The 27,724-nt window shown below is 42.1% G+C and overlaps 1 protein-coding gene across 2 annotated transcripts; it reads left to right on the top strand.

Annotated features, from left to right (window-relative positions):
- Positions 1 to 697: 697 nt before the first annotated feature.
- LOC121698320 (integrin alpha-6-like) lies at positions 698 to 27,526 on the top strand. 2 transcript variants are annotated; one of them, XM_042080324.1, is made up of 26 exons: positions 698 to 992; positions 11,412 to 11,539; positions 11,773 to 11,852; positions 12,419 to 12,680; positions 13,490 to 13,621; positions 15,106 to 15,316; positions 15,517 to 15,710; positions 16,017 to 16,111; positions 16,378 to 16,502; positions 16,667 to 16,756; positions 16,957 to 17,018; positions 17,363 to 17,532; positions 18,557 to 18,694; positions 18,846 to 18,961; positions 20,876 to 21,032; positions 21,354 to 21,437; positions 21,604 to 21,683; positions 21,817 to 21,894; positions 22,157 to 22,259; positions 22,496 to 22,675; positions 23,228 to 23,326; positions 23,475 to 23,585; positions 24,304 to 24,402; positions 24,653 to 24,778; positions 25,283 to 25,393; positions 26,146 to 26,293. In XM_042080324.1, the coding sequence occupies exons 1-25, from the start codon at positions 823 to 825 to the stop codon at positions 25,346 to 25,348; spliced, it is 3,156 nt and encodes a 1,051-aa protein (XP_041936258.1). In that variant the 5' UTR covers positions 698 to 822; the 3' UTR covers positions 25,349 to 25,393; positions 26,146 to 26,293. The 2 variants fall into 2 exon arrangements, with proteins under 2 accessions (XP_041936258.1, XP_041936257.1); XM_042080323.1 differs by lacking the exon at positions 25,283 to 25,393 and having other exon boundaries at positions 26,146 to 27,526.
- Positions 27,527 to 27,724: the final 198 nt, after the last annotated feature.

Here is a 27,724-nt window from a genome sequence, read left to right as displayed (position 1 = left end):
CCTGGCACTGCCAGACTGTGTGTGTTTCCTATGGACAAAAGAGCAAGAATGTTGAGGAATAGACACTGGATAGATGTGGAACATGCGCACACTGGCCACTCATGCTCCACATAGCAGCTACACAACTGCAACTGCAGCTGATTTACTTTATATTTATTTTTACTTAATTTCACTTCCAGCAATGTCTAACCAAATACCTGCTTCTTCTTGTGTCTGTCTGCTTGTGTGTGTGTGTGTGTGTGTGTGTGTGTGTGTGTGTGTGTGTGTGTGGAGGAGCTATTTTTTACGGGTTGTTGTGGATTTAGGACAGTTTGCACAGTTAACGCCCCTTTTCATGCTCTCCACTGCAGGGATCCATGCAGAACTTCCACTTTCCACTGACAGTTTCAGCACGCATCCTGCCTGCGTGCTTTCATGGAAGCTATTTAGTGAATTCTCACAGGCTATTTAAAAGAGCAAAAAACAAGAGCAGATGAAAAGAACAAGAATACCTTGTAGTGATTCAACCGGACGTACCTTCCCAGTATATTTTTTGCGCAATGCATAATTCGTTGTACTCATCTGAAATTGTACAGACAGGTAAGGGTGCGGTCTCCCTGACGCACTGGGGATGGTAACGAAGGGGATAGGAGGAGTGGGTCGGGTGGGGGTGGGATGCAAGGGGGCGGTATCTCTTCTTTACGCTCAGTCCCTCTCCCCCCTACGGCACCATCGCATCAGTGGCTGTAAACGGTGCCGTTAGAAACGAAGTTTGGTCTCAGTCTCGGAGAAGAACTGTGTTGTTTTGGTGAAATAGCTTTTTTGGTCAGTTTCGTCTCAAAAATGGGGTGGTGTAGGATAACAGTGACACTTCCCTTCTTGTTGCTGATTTGGACATGCATCTCGGCTTTCAACCTGGACACGGAGAATGTCATTATCAAATCCGGAGACCAAGGCAGCCTGTTCGGATTCTCTCTTGCCATGCATCGAGAGTTAAAGCCCGACAAAAGACAGTAAGTCTTATGTTAGTTGTTCGGTTACATAAAGCATTAGCCTAATACTTCTTGCTTCTGGGTTTTAAACTACGCGTTTGTTAGTGGAGTGACTCGGGAGCAGGTTGTTCCTTGAGGCAGCACGTTTTTTTGTAAAGGTAAATCCACTTGTGGGTTTTTCTAGAAAGAGATTAAAATGATCAGAAGTGCTATTTAACCAGATAGCCAGGTGTGGTCTTACTAAGACACTTGCTTGCAGACTTTGTCTTGAGTGAAAGTGTGTATCTCGTGGAGGCTTATACACTTTTTCTCTCGTTTATTATGGTTCACATTCCGGGGTCACCCAGTGAGTCTATGAATGTCTGATGTCCATACAAGACAATGGCCCGGTTTGTTATTCAGTGCCCAGCGGGTAGCTTTGAATCAGGTTAGTCAATGGCTGCGGCGACTTAATGCTCTTAAGGGCGCAGTTTGGAGAGGGAAAGAGCGGTTTCGCAAGAAGGGTTATGGGAACAAGTAACAAGAGTAGGCTATGTGTATAGGTCTAGTACAACTAGGCCTACATTAAGAAAAAAATAAAGATGAAAGGAAGGCGCCACTAAGTAATATAGTCTACAAATGTCATCGGCCTCACATACCAGATTTATGTTTCAGTGAAACAAATTGCATGTCAGATTGCATGCCAGTGAAAGTTGGTCTTGGGTCTTTAAAACCTGCTTGCGCCAACTGACCCCGGTACAGGACATGAACGACCGAACTGAGGTGTGACAGTAGCTTGCAGTCTCCTCATAATGGCCCCGCCCTAACCAAGAGCAGTAGTCAGAATTACATAGCCTATTGCCATATGGCCATAGAAGACGGCTTACTGTATCTGCAAATTAAACGTGACAGTTATAGTTAATATGACAACTATGGTATAACACAAACCTCACAAGAATAATATAATGTCCTCATATGCACCTAATGCTGGAGGTGAATCCTCAGTGGCCAAACAGGACAATGTGTGAAGTTGTGGGAAGTGGCTTAGTCCAGATTTACTGCACATAGTGAGTGTGTGTGTGTGTGTGTGTGTGTGTGTGTGTGTGTGTAAAGAAAAAAAGATCAGCAGGAGTTATTTGACCAGAACACACATGCATGGTCAAGCACTTGTCACAGCTAAACAGGGGGTAAGCAGAGCCGAGGCTGTGGAAAGGGTGGAACTAATCCTTGATATTTACTCTGCTTGTAAAGCAATTTGCTCTCTATCCTCATCTTATGGGTCTCAGAAAGCCTACTAGAATTGACATAGGCTCAGGGTTTTCACAAGATGTCTGTATCAAAGATTGAAAGATGCAAATGTATATTTAGAGACAGATAGAGGGAGAGAGTGTGAGTGAGAGAGAGAGAGAGAAAGAGACTTTGATGTTTAACCCTCTTTATTTGAAACTCCAGTTGAAAAACAATAATTGAAACACCATTTTGTGTGTGCGTGTGTGTGCATGTGTGTTAGAGAGTGAGAGTGAGATAGAGAGAGTTAGAGAAATAACTTGATTTCATATCATAGCTATGCAGATGACACACAAATTTACTTAGCTCTGTCACCAAACGACTATGGTCCTCTTGAATCTATGTGTCAGTGTATAGAACAAATCAACACCTGGATGTCTCAATTTTCTTCAGCTGAACAAAGAAAAAACTGAAGTAATTATATTTGGTAAAAAGGAGGAAAGACTTAAGGTTGCCACTCTCCTTGACACAAAAGGGTTGAAGGCAAAGGTTACAGTTAAAAATCTTGGTGTATTAATTGACAGTGATCTAAATTTCAACAGCCACATGAAAGCGACAACTAAATCAGCTTTTTACCACCTCAAAAATATTGCCAGACTCAGAGGGCTGATGTCAAAATATGACTTAGAAAAACTCATTCATGCATTTATCTCCAGCAGGGTTGATTACTGCAATGGACTGTTCACAGGCCTTCCTAAAAAGACTATTAAACAGCTTCAGATGATACAAAATGCAGCAGCTAGGATTCTAACAAAAACTAAAAGAACATGACATCAAAAAGGCCCCAACTGTAGCCAGTTTTAAATCTAGACTTAAAACCAAACTGTTCTCAGATGCTTTCTGCTAACTGTGCCGAGTTACAAATTCTGAATCTGCCTTGATAATTATTCTACTTTATCTTTTATTACTTTTTTTACTACTTTTGCCTTCGTTTTTTGCTTACTAATTATCCTTTATTTTTAAATTATTTTACCTTGTGTTTTATGTTTTCTTTTTATTATGATCTTTACCTTTTAACTATTCTTTGACTATATTGCCTTTCTATGCTTTTTATTTGTTATTATTGTTTGGTTTTGTTTATGTAAAGCACATTGAATGACCTCTGTGTATGAAATGTGCTATATAAATAAACTTGACTTGACTTGAGAGAGAGAGAGTGAGTGAGAGAGAGAGGGAGAGAGAGAATAATGACTCATGTCCTCAGCCCCACCTTAAAGGTGAGGCTCACTGACTGATGTTTAAACACCACATGTTACTGCAGCTCTGTGAGAAATCCACTGCCTTCAGGTGTGTTTAGTGTGAGTGTGACTGAGTGTGATTCACATACCTGCAGGCCAGGGCAGGGCAACTTGGGTGTCTGTGTGTATGTCTCACTGTGTGTGTGTGTGTGTGTGTGCGCTTTTTGAAGTGGAGCGGGGGCCATGAGTTTGTAGCATTCCACAGCCTTTCTTGGCTGGAGTTAAGGTTGGTTTTATTCGGCAGACATTTGTGTGTTTGCCAATAGTGTGTGTGTGTGTGTGTGTGTGTGTGTGTGTGTGTGTGTGTGTGTGTGTGTGAGAGAGAGAGAGAGAGAGAGAGAGAGAGAGAGAGAATGGCTGAGCCAGTCTCAGCATGTTGCTACGGCATGCCCTTTCAGTCCAGCTCTGAATAGTCAAATATGTTCTCAAGGCCTGATCACAATGATTTTAGCCAGGTTGTGTACACGTGTGTCTCCGTGTGTGTGCATGTAAACACAAGGTATTAGGCCCTCCAGCAAAGATTCCAGCACACACACACACACACACACACACACACACAGAAACAAAGAGACTGAAAGGGAATACAGAGCCACCATCACTCTTGTTGACAGAGATCCAATCTGACACTCACCCCACCTTGAATACTTGACTCGGATTCAGTGGTTTACCTGCAGAAATCTTTCAGGTGGGTGAGAATGACTTGCTATCCTGGCAACCAGGATGTTTACAATGGGAACGTTCCTGAATCCATTTGGCTTTGCAGGGAGACGGAGTGGGTGGTAGAGGCTATTGGGAGCATAAGAAATGAGAGAATGTACAGAAGAGAGCTACACACACACACACACACACACACAGATTCTCTCTCACACACAGTCCTTTTTCTTCCTTTCTTGACTGCTGGTCAAAAAATGAAGAGGGCACACCTCTGAGTGCTAATTTAGTTTAAGTCTCACGTGTGTGTAATGTCTTGGGAAAAACAGTCAGACAAGGTCAGATCCCTCACATTATATACCCTCTCTCTCTCTCTCTCTCTCTCTCTCTCTCTCTCTCTCTCTCTCTCTCTGTAGACTGTGTGGGTTAGGCTTGCCCAGGAACATCAAAGGGTATCAAAGACCTATCAACTTACGCAGAGATCATAAATTTGTTAACACAGCCTGGGCATATCGTCAGCTCAGTTGCCAAAAGCACACATCAAAAACTTTGGCCTGGTCTTTTTGGTTCTAACTTCTTCATAAACAGACTCAGCCAAGCTCTCTTATACAGTACTTTAACCCTGGCCAAGAAGTAGGACGATCTCTCTGGACTGGTGAAGCTCCGTGATTGAGTTCACATGTTAGTCTCCTGCATTGCTTGTGCCCCTTTGCCACAGATAGCTATCTGGAGGACGTCCATCTTAAGAATAACTATCCTATAAACTATCTAGTTCATCAAATGTTGAGTCTTTCAGTGTACCTTGCGTTTTGTGATTGTGGTAGAGGTGTGTTGTTGTCTTTAAGTGCACTATATAAAATTTGGCTCAGGTTGTGGCCAAGGACTTTTGTAGTTTTGTGTGATAGCATGATGATAATAGCTGAAAGGGAAAACAACGGGTGAAGGTGAACTGATAGCTATGAAGTAGAGGGGTACATTGTTAACAATGGACTCTTTTGCTTTGGAAGTATTCCTACTTTTAAAAGCACAGATGACTCCTTTAGCTGAATTGTGTTGAAATTTGTTTAACAATTTAAAAAAGAGAAATGCAGGTAGGTGCTGGGTGTGGCGTATGAGTGGCAACGCTGCATTGAAGGCCACAGTAGGGGCTGTGGGAGAAGGGAGGGAGATGCTGAGCCATGAGGGGGCCAGGGGCATCATGTAAAAGAAAGGGCTATTTAGCCACCGCAGCTATTAGGTAGATGGATGACTGCCCAGGTGTGGTCTTTCAGTCCAGACTTCAGGTATGGAAAACCTCTTATTCTGGGAGGGTGGCAGCAGTCCAACACTTGTGTTGGTACACACAATGTAAATAATGTCATCTGGGTGAAGGGCTGACACATGCTGTTGTCACTCTCCTCCGCCTCTCCATAGTTTAAATGCTTGTGTGCAAGCCACATGTCATCAGTTTATTCCCAAACCCGGTCTGCCTGACAGATTTTTCCATCACAGAGCCAACATTTTTTTTGAGACCCAAAGTTATTCCAAAAAGTGCTTCAAATATGGCCAGGGGGTGGGTTGTACTCCTTGTGCGTGTGTGTGTGTTTTTCTGTATGTGTTTTTTTGCCAAGACAATCAGCTAATGCCCCACACAGTCCTTGGTCTTGATCATGTTTCCTCTGGATGTTCAACCATAATAAACACTAATTAGACAGCAGTTATTCTGAAGCCACACTGGTCCACTCCCAACACCTGCAACACTACTTACACTAAGCACTTTCACCCTGACCCATATCCCAGTTTGCAGTGGGGCGGAGGGGGCCGGTTGGTAAGGCTCTTGGTCCCTCTTCCTTCCTCTGATTCAGCAGGATTCCTGTCTGATGGCCACAACTGGGTCAGTGAAGATGTTCATCTGTGCAAAAGCTCACTTAAGGACTTGCAATTCAGTCTGACCGCCTCTTGTGAGTGGTGCTTGTCTGAAATTACTGCAGTTCCCATCCCGTAAGGATTCTTTAATATGTGTACAGACGTGTCAAACTTGTCCTTGTTAGGGTTCCGTAGACAACTGGACGCCACCATCTCAATCATCATTTCTTCCACAAGTAGACCCTGTTCATAATGTTACATTGAGCATCCAGAATAGGGACATAACAGTTTTCGGACATAACAGTTCTAAGAACACAGTTCTAATACTAGAGAGGCTACCCCAGAACTACATGGACCCCTAGAACTACATGGTTCCTATGTTGCATCCAAAACCGCAAGTCTCTGCTCAGTGGTGGATCATCTTGCTGTGGTCAGTTGCCATGTCATCTGCTCCATCTGCTCCATCTGCCCTGTAATGGAATCAGAGTTTAGTTGTTGTGGTCAGGGCAGGGGGCTGCATGTCTTTCGTGGTTTACACGTACAAGTGATCTGGCCTGTTCCGGCAGTAATGTAATTGATTTTTTATCGAGCAGATGTCCCAATGAAATGCATACTGTAAAGATCACCATCTGGCCCAGGTCTCAGACTTTACTGTTCATTCATTTTATGAATGAGAATTGAAATGTAAGGAAAACGATTGAAGGGGTCTGAGTGTGGTCTTATATCTAACTTCTGCTTAGCTTTGGTTTGACATCTAAATCATAGATTTGGGTCATGTTCTTTTGTCACCTCAAATTGTTATCCTAACATGAAGATAAAGGTGATAACCCTATCAAGTGCAGTCAGTCTTTGAAATGGTACACCTGAGAATTTTGCTCGACCAAAGTTTCATGTCATGGCAAAACTCACTTCAGGAGGAATTTTCTCCCTTAAGCCACTGAACTTCTGAGGCAGTGCTAACCTTGATTGTGAAAGAAAAGGCCCGCAGCACTTAAGTGTGTTTTTGTGTGTGTGTGTGTGTGTGTGTGTGTGTGTGTGTGTGTCTGTGTGCCATGTACTTGCATTAGTCTTAAAAACTTGAAGGCTTGAAAGGAATGAACCACATCTGGAGTCATAACTCATGAATCAGTAATGTGAACCATGACCCTGGTGAATTAGCGCCAGAGTGCTTCTGCTAAACCTGCCACTGCCACCCCTCTCCCATTGGGAAGAATGTAGGCCTACTGCAGCCACATCAACTGATAGAACTAATACACCTACTTCAAAGGTGCACGCCACTTTATAAATGGTTAAGGTTGGATAGTTGGGTTTTAGTGAGCTGCTTGTGTTGTTTGTGTCACTGGAGGTCATTCTTTGATAATATCACAGGTGGCCAACACTGCATTGCTGCATGACTGTGTAATGAATCATTGCCCAACCCTAGACCCCTGGTCTCATGTTTTCTTGGTATACCCTTATTCACAGAGCCACCATATGTCATTGTTGACAGCAAGCTGTTGCTTTTCTCAAAGCTGCTCGCTTTCAGTCTATGGCCAACTCATGGGCACTAAGTCTGGTGCTCATTCCTGTGGTCAGCATGCCAACTGCTTGCTCTATCAAACGTGTGGAAATCAGTGGCATTGTGTTGTGTGATAAAACGGCAGGAGAGGAGCTTTGAGTAAGGCTGTGGGGGCATGGGTGTGCCATGTGTGGATGAGTTTAGCTGACTGAGGGGGGGAAAAAGACCAATTGAGTCTGAATTAGATGAACTGTCCAACTACAATTACAGATGGAATCTCACCCCCATCTGCTCTCTCTCTCTCTCTCTCTCTCTCTTTCTTTCTCTCTCTAAATTCGAGGTTGAAGCTCAACTAACACAATTCTCTCACTATCTCTCTCTCTCTCTCTCTCTCTCTGTAGACTGTGTGGGTTAGGCTCGCCCAGGAACATCAAAGGGTATCAAAGGTTTCAAATCTCTCTTCAACACTCTTGTTTAAGTAACAGATAATAGCTTGCTTTACTCCTGTCCTGTTTTTCCACATATTGACTGTGTCTCTCATTTCATGACACAGACTCTAGAGTAGCAGAGACCGCAAGCCAGAAAGAGAAAGATATTTGAAAATGGCCATTCAAAGGCATGTGCACATAACTTAATCAAGATACAATCATGTGGTTGTGTTTTTTCTGTCCTTTTTGTTCGCCCACTGCCCCTCTCTCACTCTTCTCTCTTTCTTGGTCTTCTCCCCCCCCCCCCCCCGCCCCAACTCTAAACATAGAACATAGAACAGAAGTGGTCTTGTCTCCAGAAGGTGACCCAGAAAGCACGGTTGCTGTAACAAGCTATAGGAGTTAGATAGCCATTGCTTTAACTAAAGGACATCTAATTCATTACTGTGCATCTTATACTTAGTATCCAACGTTGAAATGAACCAGAGCCTTATAGAACAGTGATGCCTTCTCAAACTAGTCCCACTTGTGAGTTGTGATACTCTATATTTGTCCCATTTATAGTTATTCAATATTTATTGTTATTACATTTAATAAGTACTGTGATATCGTCTGCTCCGTGTTAAGCATCTTACAGTAACACTGTAAAAGATTTGAGCGCCACATTTGAAGTCCTAGATCTTGGTATTTCATAAATCCATGGAAATATTTAGTGTCTGTCCTGATTTTGAAGTCTATCAGCCGCCGCATGTCTCAGTGCGGTCATCAGCTGTAGCCTCAGGGCTCTCCTCTGACTGGAGTGAGCAGCACAGACGATGTCCCAAATAATGAGAGTAATTGTTCTCTCTCTGTCTGTCTCTCTCCCTCTCTCTCACGGTCCCCCTATGGCTTTGACTTTTCTGAAATTCATTCTTTCCGTCAGAAGATGCTTATCTTGACGGGACTTTGCAGGAGTGGTTTTGATGAAGTGGTATATAAGGTAGAGCATTTTGGTTAGAGTTTTCAGGATCAGCTGTACCAGCCCCCCATGCAAAAGGATTCTGAACATGTAAAAACTACGGAGCCCAGAAGGTGTCATTGCAAGATATTTTTGTGTATCGAGAGAATGTGCGCTCATTTTACTAAATCATGCACACGTTTTACTAAATTGTGCTCTCAATTTACTAAATTGTGCGCTCGATTTAGTAAAGTGTGCACACAATTTAGTAAATTGTGCACACGTTTTACTAAATAGTGCGCTCATTTGAATAAATTGGCTCTCAATTTAGTAAAACGTGCGCACAATTTAGTAGATTGTGCGCACGTTTTATTATGTTGTGCGCATGTTTTACTAAATTGTGTGCTCAATTTACAACAACTAAAATGAGAGCACAATTTAGTAAAATGAGCGCACTATTTAGTAAAACGTGTGCACAATTTACTAAATTGTGAGCACAATTTACTAAATTGAGAGCACAATTTAGTAGAATGAGTGCACAATTTAGTAAAATGTGCACACGATTTAGTAAAATGTGTACACAATTTAGTAAAATGAGTGCACGTTTTCTGGATATATACCAAAAAATATTTTGCAATGCCCCCTCTAGGGTTCCGTAATAAATGGTTGTGGAGGAATGTTAAAAAAAACGACCACGGTCTACACCATGCCATCTACATCATTGATCATTTTTTTTCCATGGGGAGTTTGAATATAGATTGCTTCCATCAATCACAAGTGGTGAGACTGATCCCTGGGTGTCCCTGGGTAATGTGTGGCTAAAGACACGTCAACAGTCCGCCGGCAGCCTCCTCCCTCAGCCATGGCGAGCGTGGAGGTGATGAAGAGACCTCTTTCTTGTTAACCAGAGATCAATGGTGGGGTTATCACGAAGCCCCCTGGGACGAGTGCTGGAGGAACAGCAGGAGAGGACCAGTGTGTGTGTGTGTGTGTGGGGGGGTTGTCTGCTTTTGTGGTGCAGAATTACAGAAAGGACTACAAATAGGTGGTCTAAACCTACATATCCCATGATTGCCGCTTTCCACACCTGTCCTTCAACACATGAATTGAAAAAGCTGGGGATAATATTTCAGGGCTCAGGGACTTAAGTTGATATTATGGAGCCTTTTGCATGACAGAATGAAATCTCAGCGAAGTATTGATTATTTGTGATATTGGGTAGTGTGTGAATGATTTTGCAATTAGCTTCAGCGAATGCTCGTTAGCTTACATGTGGCTGTGTGTCATTTTCAGTGAGATGCTATACTTAAACTTTTAACCTGGAAGCTGGGATTAATGAGTGGGTGAAGAATCCCCTCTTCTCTCTGCGTTTCTGTGTGTATTTAAATGGCTGCACAATGTCAGCTTTATGGAGATGAGGTGCAATTGACCATTGGATCAATATGACCTGGCAAACAAATCAAACACAGACACTAAAACACACACACACACACACACACACACACACACACACACACACACACACACACACACACACACACACATACAGAGAGAGAGAGAGAGTCAGCACAGCACACACAGACTTCTTTGAGATCCATTCTTGAGCCAAATGTTCATTTAATTAAAGGAATCTTGAGGAGAAAATTGTAGATTGGACTCCAGAGGCATAATTGAACAGGACATGATGGGGGAGGAAGTTTAACCATAGTTACAGTAAGCTACATATTAATGTAATCACGCTTAATGTGAGTATAACTGTACTTTTGTACTGTACATATAGTGCATTATATTATATAGTTCTCAGATGTACTATAACTGTACCAAGAGAATATTTAAAATCATTGTTTTCATTGAAAAGGTTATGAAAAATAAGATACAGTTGGTCTAAGTTTTTCAACATGTGTTGGATTTGCACAGTAGAACCATTTTCCTTCATGCTGGTTCCCCTGAATTCTGAAGACTTCTTTCCCTCTCTGGTGTTGAACCATGGGTAATGTAGTTGGTAGACACCAACTTTTGAGCCTGTTTTGGCCATGGCCTTCCTGAAGAAAAAAGTAGTGTTTTTAATGTGTGTGAAGTGTTTTGGACACAAGCTATTGCTGAGCCAGCCAATCAGAGGAGAAGAAAAGAGGCCTTTGAGTTGAGAAGTTGGTAGAAACCAGAGCTACTGGGCCTTGCAGTTAGAGTCTGGGGAGTCTGGAGTTGTGTCTTTGTGTGCTCCCTCTCTTTTTTGTCCGGGGAAGAAAGGATTCCCGAGCTTCTTTTCATTCCTGAGTAGATGAAAAGCATGAATGCATGCTCTATTGACACGTATGGTCCATCAGCAGACAGTGTAACTTGACCTTAGTGATTCAGTGAGTGAGTGTGCGAGTGAGTGTCTTTAGTGTTGGGTATGTAGTGTCTGTGTGCGTTTCAGTGTATTGGCAGTGGAATTGTCATGTTAAATTTAATGATATAACTTGATTTTATAATTGAATTCAGCCCATCTTCAAATATTCTTTTTTAAATCATTTTGTCAGTCACATCATGTGTCTTCCCCGTCTCTTATTCCCCTCATCTCTGTCTCTCTGTGTTCAGTCTGCTGGTGGGTGCACCCAAGGCAGCCGGTTTGGGAGCACAGAAATCCTCCAAAACTGGGGGCCTCTACACATGTGACATCAACGCCCCTGGCACCTCTTGTACCAGAGTGCAGTTTGATGAAAAACGTAGGTGAACATGAAATGACCCCAAACACATTGAACACTCTCTCCCTCTCTCCCTCCTTCTCTCTCTCTATCTCTCTCTCTCTCTCTCTCTCTCTCTCTCTCTGTCGCACACACACACGCACACACGCACACACACACACACGCACACACACACACACACACACACGCACACACACACACACACACACACACTGTCTGATGTGAAATGTGACTTTATTTCCCTGTGTGTGAAGTGGATAAAAAATCAGAAAACAAAGATGACCAGTGGTTGGGCGTAGTTGTGCAGAGCCAAGGTCCTGGAGGGCAGGTTCTGGTGAGTAGAGCATTTTCATATGCACGTCCTGAATCTAAATTGTATACACTGTCTGTCTATACACATATATACACTACCGATCAAAAGTTTGGGGTCACTTAGAATTTCCATTCCACTCCATTATAGACAGAATACCAACTGACATCATTTGCATTGTTTTTTTAATCAGGGCAACAGTTTTCAGATTACATTATGTGCTTACATAATTGCAAAACGGTTCTCGATTGTTGTAGAAAGAAATGGCTGATCTTTAATGCAATATCTACATTTCCCATTATCAGCATCCATTCATCCAATGTTCAACTGATGCCCTGATAAAAAAAAAAAATGCAACTGATCTCAGCTGGTATTCTGTCTATAATGGAGTGGAATTGAAATTTCTAAGCAAACCGAAACTTTTGATCGGTATATACTGTTTATAATATATGGATGCACGCAAAATAATATTGACTAATTTATGAGATGTTGTCACTAATTGTAGTTTTTTACATTTAATGTTTTTCCTTTTCTTATTCTTTCTTCCCTCTCTTCCTCTTCCTCTTCCTCTTCCTCTTCCTCCTCCCAAGACATGTGCCCATCGCTATGAGCAGCGCTATTTTGTGAACACCTCGCAGGAGTCGCGTGACATCACGGGCCGTTGCTACGTGTTCGGCCCGGACCTGACCATCGACACGAACCGCAATGGCGAGGGCGGCGAGTGGAAATTTTGCAGTGGGCGGACGCGAGGCCATGAGCGCTTTGGCTCCTGCCAGCAGGGCATCTCAGCCACCTTCACCAGGGGCCACCACTACCTGATCTTTGGAGCGCCGGGTGCCTACAACTGGAAAGGTAAGGACAGGACAGGACGCAATGACATGTTGCAGAATTAGTTGCCAAGCACACAGCAACAGTTTTTGTTTGACACAGTAATGCCAAAGATTATAGAGCAAAACAAATTTTCTGAAATACAAACATTTTAATTTCTGTATCTGTGTTTTCTGGACTGGAGTGAATGGAACCGGACCTCTGAAAAGTTGACAAAGACTAGCTATAGATATAACTAATAGATAGATAGATGTTCCCAAGTAGATTTCCCCATAGGTTATTTAGGATCATTTAGCCTTTCACATTAGTTTTAGTGGCTCCATTGCCCTCAGGCGTCAGTGCATCCATCCATTCATCTCAGTCTCATACAGCGTTACCATCTCTGGATTGTCTGATAGATCAGGTGTCATCACCTTTATTATTTTAGACAATAATGTTGGGTTGAATGGAATGTTTTCTTGTTATTATTTCAAATTTGGATACAAATTCATTCATGACTTTTAGTGCTGTCTTTGTCTCTTCTCCATCTCTGCGTTTTTTTCTCTTTTGTGTGTGTTTTACTTGTTTTGTAAACAACACAACATATCTGTTTTCTCTTTTATGTATGTTTTACTTGTTTTGTTTTCTTTTTTAAACCATTCACACAACACCTCTGTTTTCTTTCCCATTTTCCATCAACTGCCATCACTCTCATCCATCTCCTCTTCTCTCTTCCCCCTCCTCCTTCTCTTTCTCCTTCTCTTCTACTCCCTCCATTCTTCTTCTCTCCCTCATCTCTTCACCCTCCTCCTCCTCCTCCTCCTCCTCCTACTCCAACCATGGCTGCCCTGCAGGCATAGTGCGTTTGGAACAGAAGAATGACAGTCTGGCAGATCAGTTCATTTTCAATGATGGCCCCTATGAGGTGGGCGATGAGAACCAGCAAAATGAAGATCTGGTGCCAGTTCCGGCCAGCAGTTACCTCGGTAGGTCATCATGCCCCAGGAATCTAGGCTAGATAAGAGCAGTCTCAGTCCAGTCCCAGAAAGGTTCTAATCTCACTACAGCCCTGTTTATTTTGCTGGCAGGTCCTATCCAGACAGAAAACCGACCTATTCTGGATAGATGCTAATGTGACACAATTTGAGAGTCTCTCTGTACAATCTGTCCTTCTCCATGTGTGTGTGGGTGTGTGTGTGTGTGTTTGTTTGTCTTTCTCTCCCCTTTCTCTCTCTTGCTCTCTCTGTGTGTGTGTGTGTGTGTGTGTATGTGTGCACGTGTGTACATAGGTGTGCTGTTCATGACAAGTGTGTCTGGTGACTCTGATCAGTTTGTGTATGAGTCACTTCCTTCTCAGGTTGGGATGAAGGATCTGAAGTCCAGTAGCTACTTAGGTTTGTCCAGGTCTATGGATGTTTCCCCAGTCATACACATCCATTTAATCACTGTGAATGAATCATGGCATCCCATTTGTTTTGTGCTTATCTTGTGTGTTGTTATATATGTGTTTGAATTCACTGCATCTGTTTAATTAATTCTTACTGTTTTTTTTTTTTTGTCTTACCATTTTACTAAATGTACTTATAAGAATATTATATGCGATATAATATGTGAAATGTTTCAAATAGAACCATTTCTATATGGAGAATGCTTGGTTCACAAGGTGGCGTCAGAACTGTTTTTCAAACCCTGTACTGCAGGTTATTCAATGATTATGGGAAAACAGACATCGTAGAAATAGACTCACTCACTCTAGTTTTTGGCCAATCAGAAATTCCTGATTTATCTATAGGAGCTTGTTCCATAGTATTCATAAATCCTGCAATTTAAGCACGCAAAATCTATAGCCTGGTGCTGTCTCGTCTCGGACCGTGTTCAGGTCTAGCCTTAATCTAGACGCACCCTAGCGGCAGCAAAATACATTTGCTGCCAGGGCTAGTCTAGCAACTCTCCGTTGGCTTGTGAGCTCGAAAAATTAAACTTCTATCAGGCCAATCAAATCGTGTATAGAGTCGTTTGGTGGGCTTAACATAATGATTGATGGCAGAGTTGCAACGGTTTGGCTTGAATCCCCTGCTACTTGAAAACAAATAAGATGGATGTTGCTGTTGGCGAACAGTGTGACACGAGTTAAGCTATTATTAAGTTGGCAAAAGTCTGAACTGGCCAACTAGCTCCGCTGGTGGAAACGCATGGGACTCATAGCGCTATCCTATTGCGTGCAGAGGGAATTTGAAAGACAACCGATTATCCCGCCCCTCGGACTGAGCACTGCGAACGGTGAGTGCCCAGACCCTACATTTTAATGTGGGTCTGGCTCGTCAGGCTAGTCCACAGCATTAACAGCTGATAAATGTGATCAGGAGTTTCTGAGGGCCCCTCATAAAACATCACATGTGTTTGTGATCCTGCACGTAAATTCCCATATTGAAACTCAATTGGCTGATGGGCTTTTTGGTGTTGTGGGCAGGCTTCTCTCTCGACTCTGGGAAAGGCATCACTAAGCAAAACCATCTGACCGTTGTCGCTGGAGCACCACGAGCCAATCACAGTGGAGCCGTGGTGTTCCTGAAGATCGAGCCAAACACGGCCACGATGTCCACCGAACACATCCTGGAAGGGGAGGGGCTTGCATCCTCCTTCGGCTATGACGTGGCAGTGCTTGATCTCAACGCTGATGGGTATGTATATCCATGTATGTATGTATGTATGGTATGTATGTATGTATGTATGTATGTCCATGTATGTATGTATGTATATTTTGGCCGTAACATCCAGTAAACCAATTAGAATGCCAGGACAACTACAGCTTTGTTGTCTGTCACTGTTCAGTGAACACATGGCTTTTTGACATCATTGTCTCCTGCTGGGCTCATGTCAGGTGGCTGGATGTTGTTGTTGGAGCGCCTCAGTTCTTTATTAAAGAGGGAGACACAGGAGGAGCCATCTACGTCTATATCAACAAGAAAGGAGCGTGGAATAACATTAAGCCCGTCCGCATCGATGGGCCCAAGGACTCCATGTTTGGACTGGCCGTGGAGAACATTGGGGATGTGAACCTTGACGGCTATACAGGTTTGTAGCGGCTGGTGTCTTGTGCCTTAGCTTATTCCCGTATTGCTGTAGGTCAGGGTAGACTGTGGATTTTGTGTTGAAATAGATAAAACAGTCACAGAAGTCATGAATCAATAATCACTCAAGTTGTCCAGCCACTACATCCTGGTGGATAGTACTGTTTTGTGTCTGTTCTGTATCAGCTTCGAATTTCGCCTTCTTGGTGCCCGATGATGTCATTTTAATGGGACATTTCTTCGAGTCTCGTGTTGATGATCCTGAAGGAAGAGTTTATAACCAAAGTGGGCCTATATTATATTGTGGCAGATGTGGCAGCTGGAGCACCTTATGATGGGGACGGCGTAGGGAAGGTCTTCATCTATCATGGGGCTAAAGATGGCATCATGGTGAAGCCAGCACAGGTCAGCGTCCCACACTTATTAATCCACTTTCATTTCAGAAAATGATGACCTGATTTAGAAACTGAAATCGACCAACATGATGATGTTTTGCATGAAAGATTTGTTCAAGTTTTGCTTTTTAGATATTTAGTCGGTGAGAGGGACTGAGGGAGTTTGTTGTAGAGTAAATGACCTTCTCATTCACAGCTCATGAGTTTTGTTGAGGAAAACGTATAGTCAATCATAGAGTTGTTTTTCTTAACGACGATGTGCAAAACCTGTCCCAGGTTCTGACTGGAGGGAGTAGGGTCAAGCTGTTTGGCTACTCCATGGCAGGTAACATGGACATGGACCTGAACGCTTACCCTGATTTGGCCATTGGCTCTCTGTCAGATTCAGTATACGTTTACAGGTAAGGACCTGGGATTTAAGTTAATCGTATTTTCTGAAATTTCCCCTGAAAGATGCAGCTCACTCACTCACCCACTCTCACACACACACACACACACACACTCTCACTCTCTCTTACTCCAGTCCACATCCTGTTAATATCGCTTTCTTATCTTTGTTCGCCAGGGCACGACCAGTCATCAATCTTCAGAAGGAGGTGAAGATATCACCAAAGGAACTGGACCTCACAAAGAATAACTGTGGAGACAGCATATGGTGAGTTGCTCAACCAAACTAACAACTAACCATTTACTCAACTAGCCTAATAAAGTTTGCAGAAATATCGATTGTTTTATATAATATGATATATTAAGCAATAGATCATGAACTTAAACAATGAATAGATGTGAATATCCTTAGCATGTTTCATTCATGTGTTCAGATCTCATAGTGATGTTGTTTCATCTCCTTCACAGTCTAGAGGTGGAAGCCTGCTTCTTGTACACAGCAAATCCATCGACTATCAATCCTGTAATAGGTACATAAAACTCACACTGTACTGTGTAAATCATACCCATTCTGTCTCCGATCAGATTAAGTCTTTTCTCTCTCCAAATCCATTCTTGTTCCTCCTGTTTCTCTCTTCAGTTCGGAAATTAAAGTTAAAGTTGCTTAATTAGTATGAATGTGGATATACAGCTAGGGACATACAGACTTTGATATAGTAATGCCAGTATTCAGACGATAATCAAACTATATATATATATATATATATACATACTTAAGTATAGTACCCCCCCCCCCCCCAGACAAATAGGTTGTGTTGTATTTGTTTTCTCTCTCTCTCTTCATCTCTGTCTCTTTCTACCCATCTCTTTTCAGTGATAAAGTATATGTTCCAGACGGATATGGCACGCAGGAAGCAGGGTCTTCCCCCTCGAGTGACGTTCTCCACACGTTCTTCAACGGACCATGACTATGAGAGCACAGGAACCTTGAAACTGCTTGCCCAGAACGCAAAGCAGTGCATTCAGAACAAACTCAAACTGAAGGTACCGGAAGTTTCCCTGTCTCTCTACCTCTTTTCTCTCTCCAAATCCATTCTTGTTACTCCTCTGTTTCTCTCTTCAGTCACCTCACGTCATGTCACGTCACTTGTAACTAAACTGATACCAGAATCACACTAGTCTGTATGAGATCCCAACTTAACTGCATTAAACGTCCCACATACTCGACGCACCCGACCAGTAGCGCGACAATGTGACGTCACAGAAGCGCGGTAACCATTTATACTCGCGCGTGGTGGTCGCAACACTAGTTGCAATATTCTCCTGAACAGAGGTGTCGCTGTTGTGAAAAGACTAACATTAACTACTTACACAGCAGAAGAAGCTGCAGTAAGAAACACCAGTAGCTAGCCTCTGTGATGGTACTTCAGACTTTGGTTGCTACTATTCACAACTACCATCATCATTATCATGTAGTTTCCAAGGTGTGTGCACAGGTAGATAGATAGATAGATAGATGGATATATAGATAGGTACTTTAGTCATCCCGAGGGAAATTTTAATAATTTAAACAGTTTAGTTAGCTAGCTAGCTAGCTAGCAGCTGGATGAGTTTGTGTAATTTCCTGAAGTGGAAAGAGATTTTGTTCAGGCCTTAATAGATATCCTTTGTTTGAAAATAAATCGTTTCTATTCTTTCCTCTTAATTCCATGTGTTGCAACTCTCACTAGTAACTTTGTTAACTTATCCAGCAAACTATTAAAAATTCACGACTGTAACAAAACACTGCAACTCGCTTGCCCTCGAACTAGTCCATCTTCCTGTTTCCGCCTTGTCGCGCTCGTCTGAAAAAAAATGAGTGGTGCGCTACCTCGCGCTACACGGCCAAAACCCTGGCGCGCAAGAGAGATCTACGTCATTTTGACGTCACATTGTCGCGCTACCGGTCGGGTGCGTCAGGTATGTAGAAGCCTTTACTCTCAGCTTTGATGTTAGTCTGGTCAGTAGCCAGGGCTGTACTGCCATAGAGACTGAGCAGTGGCGGTTTTGTGATCCTGCATGCCTTTAGGACAACATTAAGGACAAGTTGAGAGGGATTCCCATCGAGGTATCTGTGGAGATCCAAGAGAGCAGTCGCAAGCGCAGGGCACTTCCGGGTCTCACGCCCATCTTGGACGCCAACGAGCCAACCAGTGTGCTCTCTGAGGTAAAAAACATCAGCAAGCAGCCAATGAGTGTGGTCATCAATGTATTTGATTCATGTTAGCTATGGACATATTGTACATGCTTCTTGTGCGCACCATCTTGGCTGGACACTTGGAGAGTAAACCACTTTGTTTCTCGGTGTGCTCATTCAGGTGAATTTTGTAAAAGAGGGGTGTGGGAGTGACAACATATGCCAGAGTAACCTGGAGATCAAGTACCAGTTCTGCTCAAGTGAAGCAAACAAAAACATCTTTAAAACCCTGCCTAAGTGAGTATAGAATCTGCTGCACTAGGAGATTCAGGGTCTTCCCATGAGGATAGTTGTGATGGGCGGTAGAAGGAGGGGAGGCAATTCATGGCCTGACAGCTACAAGTGCTGATTGGAAAGATCTGTGATATATGTATGTGATTAGCTTATATCTGTTGTCACGTTACTGGTATTGACAGAAGTTAACAATAGAATAACAATACAATTATATTTTTTATTAAAAAATAACCAATGTAAAAAATATTCTATCAATAATAATTATCACAATGACTATTAATAATGTTTACAAAGTGTGATTCAATTAGATGAATTAATTAGATATATGATATTCGTAATGAAAAAGAGGTAACACTTTACTTGACGGGTGAGTTCATAGCACATTCATAGCAGCTGTCATAAACTGCACATAAAGCATTCATGACTGTTTCATGAGACATGACTCAACGTTCATACCAAACCTTTCATGAATGTGGAAGACAGAACGACGACAACTTGAAAGTCCAACACCATATTTGTGTATCTTTGTAAATATTTCATGTAAATATTGTAAATATTTCATGAATTACATCGAATGTCACTTTACTATACAAGTTGTGAAGTATTTGTTATCACTTAGTTTAACACTGGGAGGTAAACTAGCCTACATTCAGCTGACCCGTATTTGTGTGACCTGGAACGGTTGGACACTCCCAGTAGCAAAAGATGAGAAATCATCTGCAAAGGTTACATCATAAAAATATATATTTTTATTAGGGCTGTCAATCGAATCAAATTAATTACATACTCTGTGATTAATTAATCTAAATTAAACGCATATATAATTTTTGCTGTGAAAGTATTTTAAATATTTAAATTCAAATGAATCATTGAATAATCAGCATTAGTGACATTAAAGTTCAAAAACTCTTTTATCATTATTTTCACTGTTCAAATAATGGCCATAATAATCTACGATATGACCTAATATGCTGAGGAAATAAATTCAAAAGTGCTTCGGGAAGAAGTTTTTTTTCACATATATTGCATTTCAGGCCACAGATATACTGTAACCTAGGGGACACAATGAAAATAAATTAACACTCCCCTCAATGTCAACACTATTTCTTTGCATTGATGTGCGACTTTAGAGTTGACAAAATCCTTGCAAATTCCTTGCTACAGACATTGCAGAGGACTTTATTTTAATCAACTCTTTATTTTTATCAACACCATCAGGCCGTTTTTAAAAAGTAAATGTTCCAATCAATGATCTAGGCAGTTTTCTTCTCTCTCCTTCATTTTACAGTCTAATGGTTACTGACTAGAAGGGTCAGGGTCAAAGGTTATACGGAATCGATTAATCTGCACTATTTTTTTTAATCAGTTATTTTTTTCAAATTAATTAATCAAAAATGTATTATAACCCTAATTTTTATGAAACACAAAATTATTTGCTTGACCATGTTCTGTCTTTTTGGCACTGGAGTAGCCCATTGACTTAGATGTGACATGATCAGGTAAGAGGTTTGGACCAAAAACAGCAATGCTACTTTGCGACTTTGGACTTTTATTTTGACAAGCTCTCATCGTACTGTCTTCCACATTCATGAAAGGTTTGGTATGAATGTTGAGTCATGTCTCATGAAACAGTCATGAATGCTTTATGTGCTGTTTATGACAGCTGCTATGAATGTGTTATGAACTCACCCGTCAAGTAAAGTGTTACCGAAAAAGATCCATTTGAATATTCCAAAGCTGTTAGAATTGTTAGAATTAGAATTGGTCATTCCACAACCAAGGGACCATAAGGGAAAAGACTGTTGTTTTCTATAGATCCTAGAACCTGTAGAATCTGTAGAAGTCCATCTGTTGGGCATGAAAATAAGAGGGTCTGACTGACCACATGTATCAGCTCCTGTTTGTTTCTGCTTGCAGCCGTGGAAGCGTGCAGCTGATCTCGCTCAGCGACCAGAAGGAAATCGCTTTGGAGGTCACGGTGACCAACAAGGGTGGCGACGACGCCTATGAAGCAGCCTTGGTGGCCTCGTTCCCCAGGACCCTCTCTTACTCGGCCACACGAGTGCTGAACACAGTGAGTTTCCATACAGCAGCTCAGGCGCTTAACACTGCGGTCCAGTGGTGTGGAGATGACATGAATATAGTCTACATTATGAAGGTTCACATGGCAGTGGTCTTTAGATAGCCATAGTGGCAGAAACATGCAAGTGACCAACCACAATAAGTTGTCCAGCCACAAAGCCACATATATTTAGAAATTTACAAAATCACAACCGACTTTGATGACACATAACTGAGTAGTGCACATTTATTATATTCATGTAAAATTACAGTTTATCTCTGACGAATGTCCTTTTACTGCTCTCTTCTGATTGGGCATTTTCTTTTATTGCAGGATAAGCAGGTGGTCTGTGTAGCCAATCAGAATGGCTCACAGGCAGAGTGTGAACTAGGTAATCCTTTCAAGAAAGACTCAGAGGTAAGCTAGTGGCGAATCATTCAGACACGTAACATTTTTTAAAATTAATTCTGAAATGTTTTGTCATCTTTATGCACACTTCAGTCTGTGCACTGAGTTTGACATAACTGCATTAATAGTAATTTAAGAAGCCTTAATAAATCTAGAATGTTCTTTCTGTGCCCAGGTGACCTTTTATATCATTCTAAGCACCGGAGGCATCTCTTTGAATACCACAGAGGTGGAGATTGGCCTGAAGCTGAAGACGTATGTACCCATCAGATCACTGGCTTTTCACTCTTTGATTGATTAAATGGTGAGAAAAATGACTGATTTACGTTATCTCTTCCTCTCTCTCTCTCTCTCTCTCTCTCTCTCTGTCTCTTTCTCTCATACACAGCACAAGTCAGCAGCAGGGTGTAAGTGAGGTGAAGGCCAGGGCAGATGTGGCCATAAAGATGCTTCTCTCAGTCACTGGGTAAGGCCTTTCTCCTTTGTGTTGGAATGAACAAACGCTCCGCAATAAATGTTCCATGCATAAAAGCTGTTTCGGATGTCATTCAGCTGGTTTTGATTGCCATATTACATGCTTTGTTCCTTTTCTTTTTAAGTAGTTCCACTTCTCGTTTAGTAGTTTCACATGTCTGTGACTGACAAAACAAATGACGTCCCCATTTTGAGGCTAAGTCATTCAGACAGGCCACAACTTATTTGTGTTAACGCTCATGTCATCCTCTCAGAGTGGCCAAGCCCTCCCAGGTCTACTACAGTGGAGTGGTCAAAGGGGAGAGTTCCATGAAGTATGAGAGTGAGGTCGGCAACTTGATCGAATACGAATTCAGGGTAAGACAGCAGGATGCTCCTGTTACTGCACTTACCCCTTGTCCCTTTACGCTCATATACAGTTTCTATTAAAAAACAATATAATCATAATTAGTGTTCCTGTTATACAAATATGATACTGTATGATATAATAACAATATCATATCATACAGTAATTATAATGTGGACTAGAGCTTGACACTGGTGTTTACTGATGGTTTCTATGCTGACTTTGTCTCTGCTTTGTCCCCCATCAGATAATCAACTTGGGAAAAAGCCTGCAGTCGTATGGGAGATCCACACTGACCATCCACTGGCCGAAGGTTAACGACAACGGCGACATCGGCAAGCACCTCCTCTACCTGATGAGCGTCACCTCTACTGGACTAGACAGCAACACCTGCGATGGCGAGGTCAACCCACTCTTACTGAAAGAGGTGAGCAATAGCACGTACACACAGACACACAAGCCACAGCTACACACACACACACACACTCCCATGCATACAGACCTGTCCATTAATAAATGTTCAGTGTATAGATGGGGATGCCCACAAGCGCGCGCGCGCACACACACACACACACACACACACACACACACACACACACACACACACACACACACACACACACACACACACACTCATATACACGTTTGGATTATGTCTGCAAATGCATGTCAATGTGGGTGGCAACTTAAACTGAAAGGTGACCTTCAGAAATTCACATATTGAATCAGGGTTATTCAGACTATCATAATTTGAATCACATGTTGCAAATGATGTTGAAATTGCCCACTTTATTTGTTGACCCTGACCTGCCTAAGACCTGTGGTTAGCAATTCTCACGGAAAGTAGGTAGGCCAGTGATTCATGTCACCACTGATCTTTGCATTGGATAGTAATCTGCACACATTTCAATAGCTATAGCTCCTCTCTGGCATGTCATCCATTGTTGTATATGTTAAACAGCTTCATGCTCTTTACCAGGGTTCCCCAACCAGGGGCAAACGTGAAATAGCCAGTAAGAAACCAGCAGAAGAAGGAAGCATTGCGCTTCTTACGGACAAAAGGAAAAACAAAACTCTGGTGAGAATCACACCCTACCAGTTATTAATCTGCCTATGTGGACATTTATACATGGATGCAGTCTGGAATGATTCAGCCTGTGTCTCTGTGTCTGTGTCATGCATGTACTGTGTGTTGCATTCCTAACGCTTCTTTCCCCTGCCCTCAGTCTTGTGGTACGGGTGCCAGATGCACTGACTTGAAGTGCCACCTGCAGGGGATGAGGAGTAGTGCGGTCATAAAATTGAGAGCACGACTATGGAACGGCACATTCCTCGAGGTGAGAGAGAGAGAGAGAGACCAAATCAATATGTTAGATGATAAATGAATGAATGTATCTCTTTATGAGGAAATTTAATATGGAGCCATTGTCTGAACTTGTGAGGGAATGAGTGAGTGAATGTGTGAAATAGTGTTGAATGTATTAAAGTGTGTTAAAGCTGCAGTTGGCAAGTGTGACAGATTGAAGGGACTTACCCAAAATGTTGAATGTTTACAACTCCCATGCCCCTCCCCCACTACCACCGAGCATCCCCTCATCGAGTTTGTGCTCGTCAGTGCGCACCAGACTGCACCAGACTGTGATTGACATTCAGATCTCACACAGCCCTGCTCTGATTGGACCAGAAGAACTGGGAGATGTGGAATTTTGAAAAACAAATAACAGGCTCTAGGTGGAGGTAGAAGTTTTTTCTAAAAACCGGCTGATTTATGTTGTTCTGTCGGAGCATAGTGTCGGTTTCAGTGAATATGATCAAAAAAATCTTGCCTACTGCAGCTTTTTAAAGGCAATACATAACCCAGAGTATCCAAGTGCAGAAATTCCCTCTCTAGATGTGGCCACTTGTAGATTTGGATGAAAAATCTTTGCTTTCAGATTTAGAGAGTGTCCTAAGAGTTTAGGTTGTGTGTGTGGTCAAGGAATGTGAGGAAAGTGACTTGATTGAAGGAAAGTATTACATATGCTTAAATATGTTTAATATTTTTTTCTCTGGTAGGACTATTCCGACCTGAATTACTTGAATATCCTGGTGACAGCAAAACTCACTGTCGATGGCAAGGCCTCGAACATTGATCTGACAGACACCAGTGCAACGGTATGAATTTACTCTTCTCATGGACAGAACTGTAGGCTACTTTCAGTGCACTGTGTTCTTTTTACTATGAATTTACTTATGAATGTATTTTTCATATATTTGTTCGTATATGTGTGTGTGTGTGTGTGTGTGTGTGTGTGTGTGTGTGTGTGTGTGTGTGTGTGTGTGAGAGTGAGAGAGAGAGAGAGAGAGAGAGAGAGAGAGAGAGAAGGATGATGAAGCTCATAACCATGTGATTTCTGCCGTGCAGGCGAGTGTGACGGTGTTCCCTGAGCGGCGCATGGCGCAGCACGGCGGCCTGCCCTGGTGGATCATCCTGGTGGCCATCCTACTGGGCCTGCTGCTGCTCGGCCTGCTCATCTTTCTGCTCTGGAAGGTGAGGGACCACAAACAAAGAGGATCGCCCTAGTTGCCATAGTTACCAAGATGACATCACTGTTGTCACTGTCACAGAGACTTGAGTAGTTTGGCATGAGACTGACAGTCGTCTTATGCTACACTCTCCCAAAGGAAGATGTCTTTTTCTTTATCTTACGAGAAATACATTGGTTCTTATTGAGATCTCGCCTGTTTCTCCTAAAGGGTCCTTAGGAGAAATAAGGCGAGATAAAAAAAACACAAACACTTAAACACTTACAATGGACTTGGTCTGAGACAAGAGGAAGGCTGTTTTTCAGCTGTGAAATAGACCTGCTCTTGTCTTAGCCCAAGTCCAATTTAAGTTTAAGTTAAGGCAAAAGGCAAAGAACAAAGTAAATTCTGTCATTCTGTATTGACAATTATTACACCACTATGTGTTTTTGCTAGTTGTTATCAAAAAAGTTTATTATGTGCCATTTTTATTTGTTGTGTCACAAATTGACCATGGTATTCTTTCTAGTGCGGTTTCTTTGGCAACAAAGATGATGACCCCTCAGAAAAAGAGAAACTGACCTCAGAGGCCTAAGAAGTGCGTCAGAGGGCCAGAGAACCCAAAGCGAGAGCGCACTGGGTAACCAACACGTGTCCTCCTGGGCTAGCAAAGGAGCATGGGGTGTCCGAACACTCAACGCTAATGGGCGCTAGCTGGGGAGCATCCAGCTGTTATTGAAATGGCCTCAGTAACAGCTGCAGGGCTCCTGTGTCCTCAGCTAAGGGGGCAAACTGGTGGCCAACCCTACAGCTTTGTTCTTACCCTGCACAGCATTCAATAAAGAAAACCAAGACTTATATATGGTTGGGGGATTGCTGCTTGGAGGAATGAAGTGAATGCTTCGCATACATGGGGCAAACTGTTTCCTGTCAGATTAAAGCTTGATATACTTGTATACAATAGGTCTTCAATAAGCTCTGCTCTGATTGGCCGATACCAACTGCAGCCCCAACAGAAGCTGTCTTCTGATTGGGGCCTTTCCTTTGCAGTGTTTCCAGCTCTGTGCATCTGGCTTGTTTTTCTGTGGGCAGCTGGAAACGGGTTCTTTGTATGGCTTTGTTTTTTTTTCCATCTTTTTTATTCTTCCACCAACTATCTGCAGGTTCCTTGCTTCTTTAAGGTTCTGCTACTCTTTAGCTCAAGTTCTACTGTCATTCTCTGAATTGCAAACCTGATGAGACCTGTGCTCTCAATGCTGAGCATGCAGATGTCACTTTTTTTTTGTTGTTGCAAATTTTGTCCACAAAATTTCAATCAAGCATGTCCTTGACACACACACAAACACACATAAATACTTGTCTTAATGCCCTGTGTTGTCTTTTTTTCCGCAGTGTGGATTTTTCAAACGTTCCAAGTACAACGATAGTGTTCCCAGCTACAGTGCGGTGCGGATCAAAAAGGAGGAGCGACACAATGAACCAGACACTCTGGAGAAGAAGCAGTGGATGACCAGCTGGAACGAGAATGAGAGCTATTCTTAACACTCACTTTGTTTTCTGAAGATTCTGTCTCCTGCTTGACTCAGTAATGGCTTAATAATGTTGTGCCCCCCCCCCCCCCCCCCTCCACCCTTGAAAAAAACAAAAAACTCCTCCCCTTGTGCCTGGAAGGGACTGCATTTGCACATTTTGAACTTGTGATTATGAATTTCAAAACATTTCGTAGAAAAATTACTTTTTCTCATTTTTGTTCTTAAGGGATACTCATAACAGTCCTTCCTTCTCACCTAACACTATCTTCTTTTAAGTACACAAAGTGTTATAATTTCTTACACCTAAAATTCTTTCCATCTGTGGTCCATTATATTTCAGATTTTATTGTTTTTTTCCAACATTTTAAAAGATTTGGAGTGGAACATTTTATACATTTTTGTATATATTTGAGCTGAACTGTCTTATGTCGGTATGTATTTATTTTCAGCAGGTACGTCTGCTGTGTTGACCAAAGAAAGAACTGTCTGATTGTCCTCAAAAGAAAAGACTGTTTTCTATTGAATGTAAATATCTTAGATTTTGAATGCCTTATGTCTAATGCTCCAGCTTTATCTTGTACCATTAGTGTGGTTATGGACTGTCAGTATTTTGGATGTAGTATGAACTTTGTAAAAGGTAGGAACAAGACCCTCTAATCATATAAGCAGCTGTGTGCTTTCCTACACAAATCCCACATAGAGACGCAGAGATAGGAGACTATATCCAAAGCACAAAGAATATTTCTAGATTTTGCCTACAAATAAGGACGAGCCATTTTCCAAGGTGCCCTCCTGTTTGCTTCCCTTTAATATGACCAAATAAATCCAATTTAATTTCATGTTACCTGGATAAATTACCCAGAATTTCAGAAGGTACTGTGAATGGTGTAGTGTACAGCTGACCATTACAGTCAGTTTGACTCAGAGGGCTTCATTTCCACCGCACCCTGACATCTACAGATATTAGGTCACCGCAACCAACTAGTGTCACATTTTATGTAGGTAACTGGGAATCCACGTGCATCAGATGTGTGCAGGTGGGTAAAGGTGGCTGAATGTTTTTGTTCGAGTTTTTCAACCAAAGTAAAGGGAACACGGAGCTAAGCAATATTCCATGGGGGGAAACTGGAGTATGCAAAACTACACAGCAACACAGCAAGCAAAAAAAAAAAAAAAAACACATTTCTTTTTTCTGAACTTGGATGTCATTTCAATACTTTGTCTTTGTTTGTGAATCTCTAGAATAAAGAGGAGGGAGTTTTTGGTTTAAAATGCTTTTCAGTGTGTTTCTTCACTAACACATTTTGTCATGTATATTTGGTGTGTATACTTTTACTACATTTTATCCAAGTAAGGCTACAATGAGCAATCCAAACCAATTAGAGGTATCCAGTGCAGTTTTTTTCTACTGGGCTCCCCCTGCAGTTATGGAGTATTTC

Source organism: Alosa sapidissima, chromosome 23 (genome assembly GCF_018492685.1).
Source record: "Alosa sapidissima isolate fAloSap1 chromosome 23, fAloSap1.pri, whole genome shotgun sequence".
NCBI classification, from domain to species: domain Eukaryota; kingdom Metazoa; phylum Chordata; class Actinopteri; order Clupeiformes; family Clupeidae; genus Alosa; species Alosa sapidissima.
Note: the sequence above shows the minus strand (reverse complement) of the source record. Positions and strands in the feature narration are given on the sequence as shown.

Coding starts and splice junctions, on each gene's coding strand:
- LOC121698320 (XM_042080323.1), top strand. CDS start 823: ATGGGGTGGTGTAGGATAACAGTGACACTTCCCTTCTTGTTGCTGATT. Junction 11,853..12,418: donor GTCCTGGAGGGCAGGTTCTG/GTGAGTAGAGCA, acceptor CCTCCTCCCAAG/ACATGTGCCCATCGCTATGA. Junction 23,327..23,474: donor AAAGGAAAAACAAAACTCTG/GTGAGAATCACA, acceptor CCCTGCCCTCAG/TCTTGTGGTACGGGTGCCAG.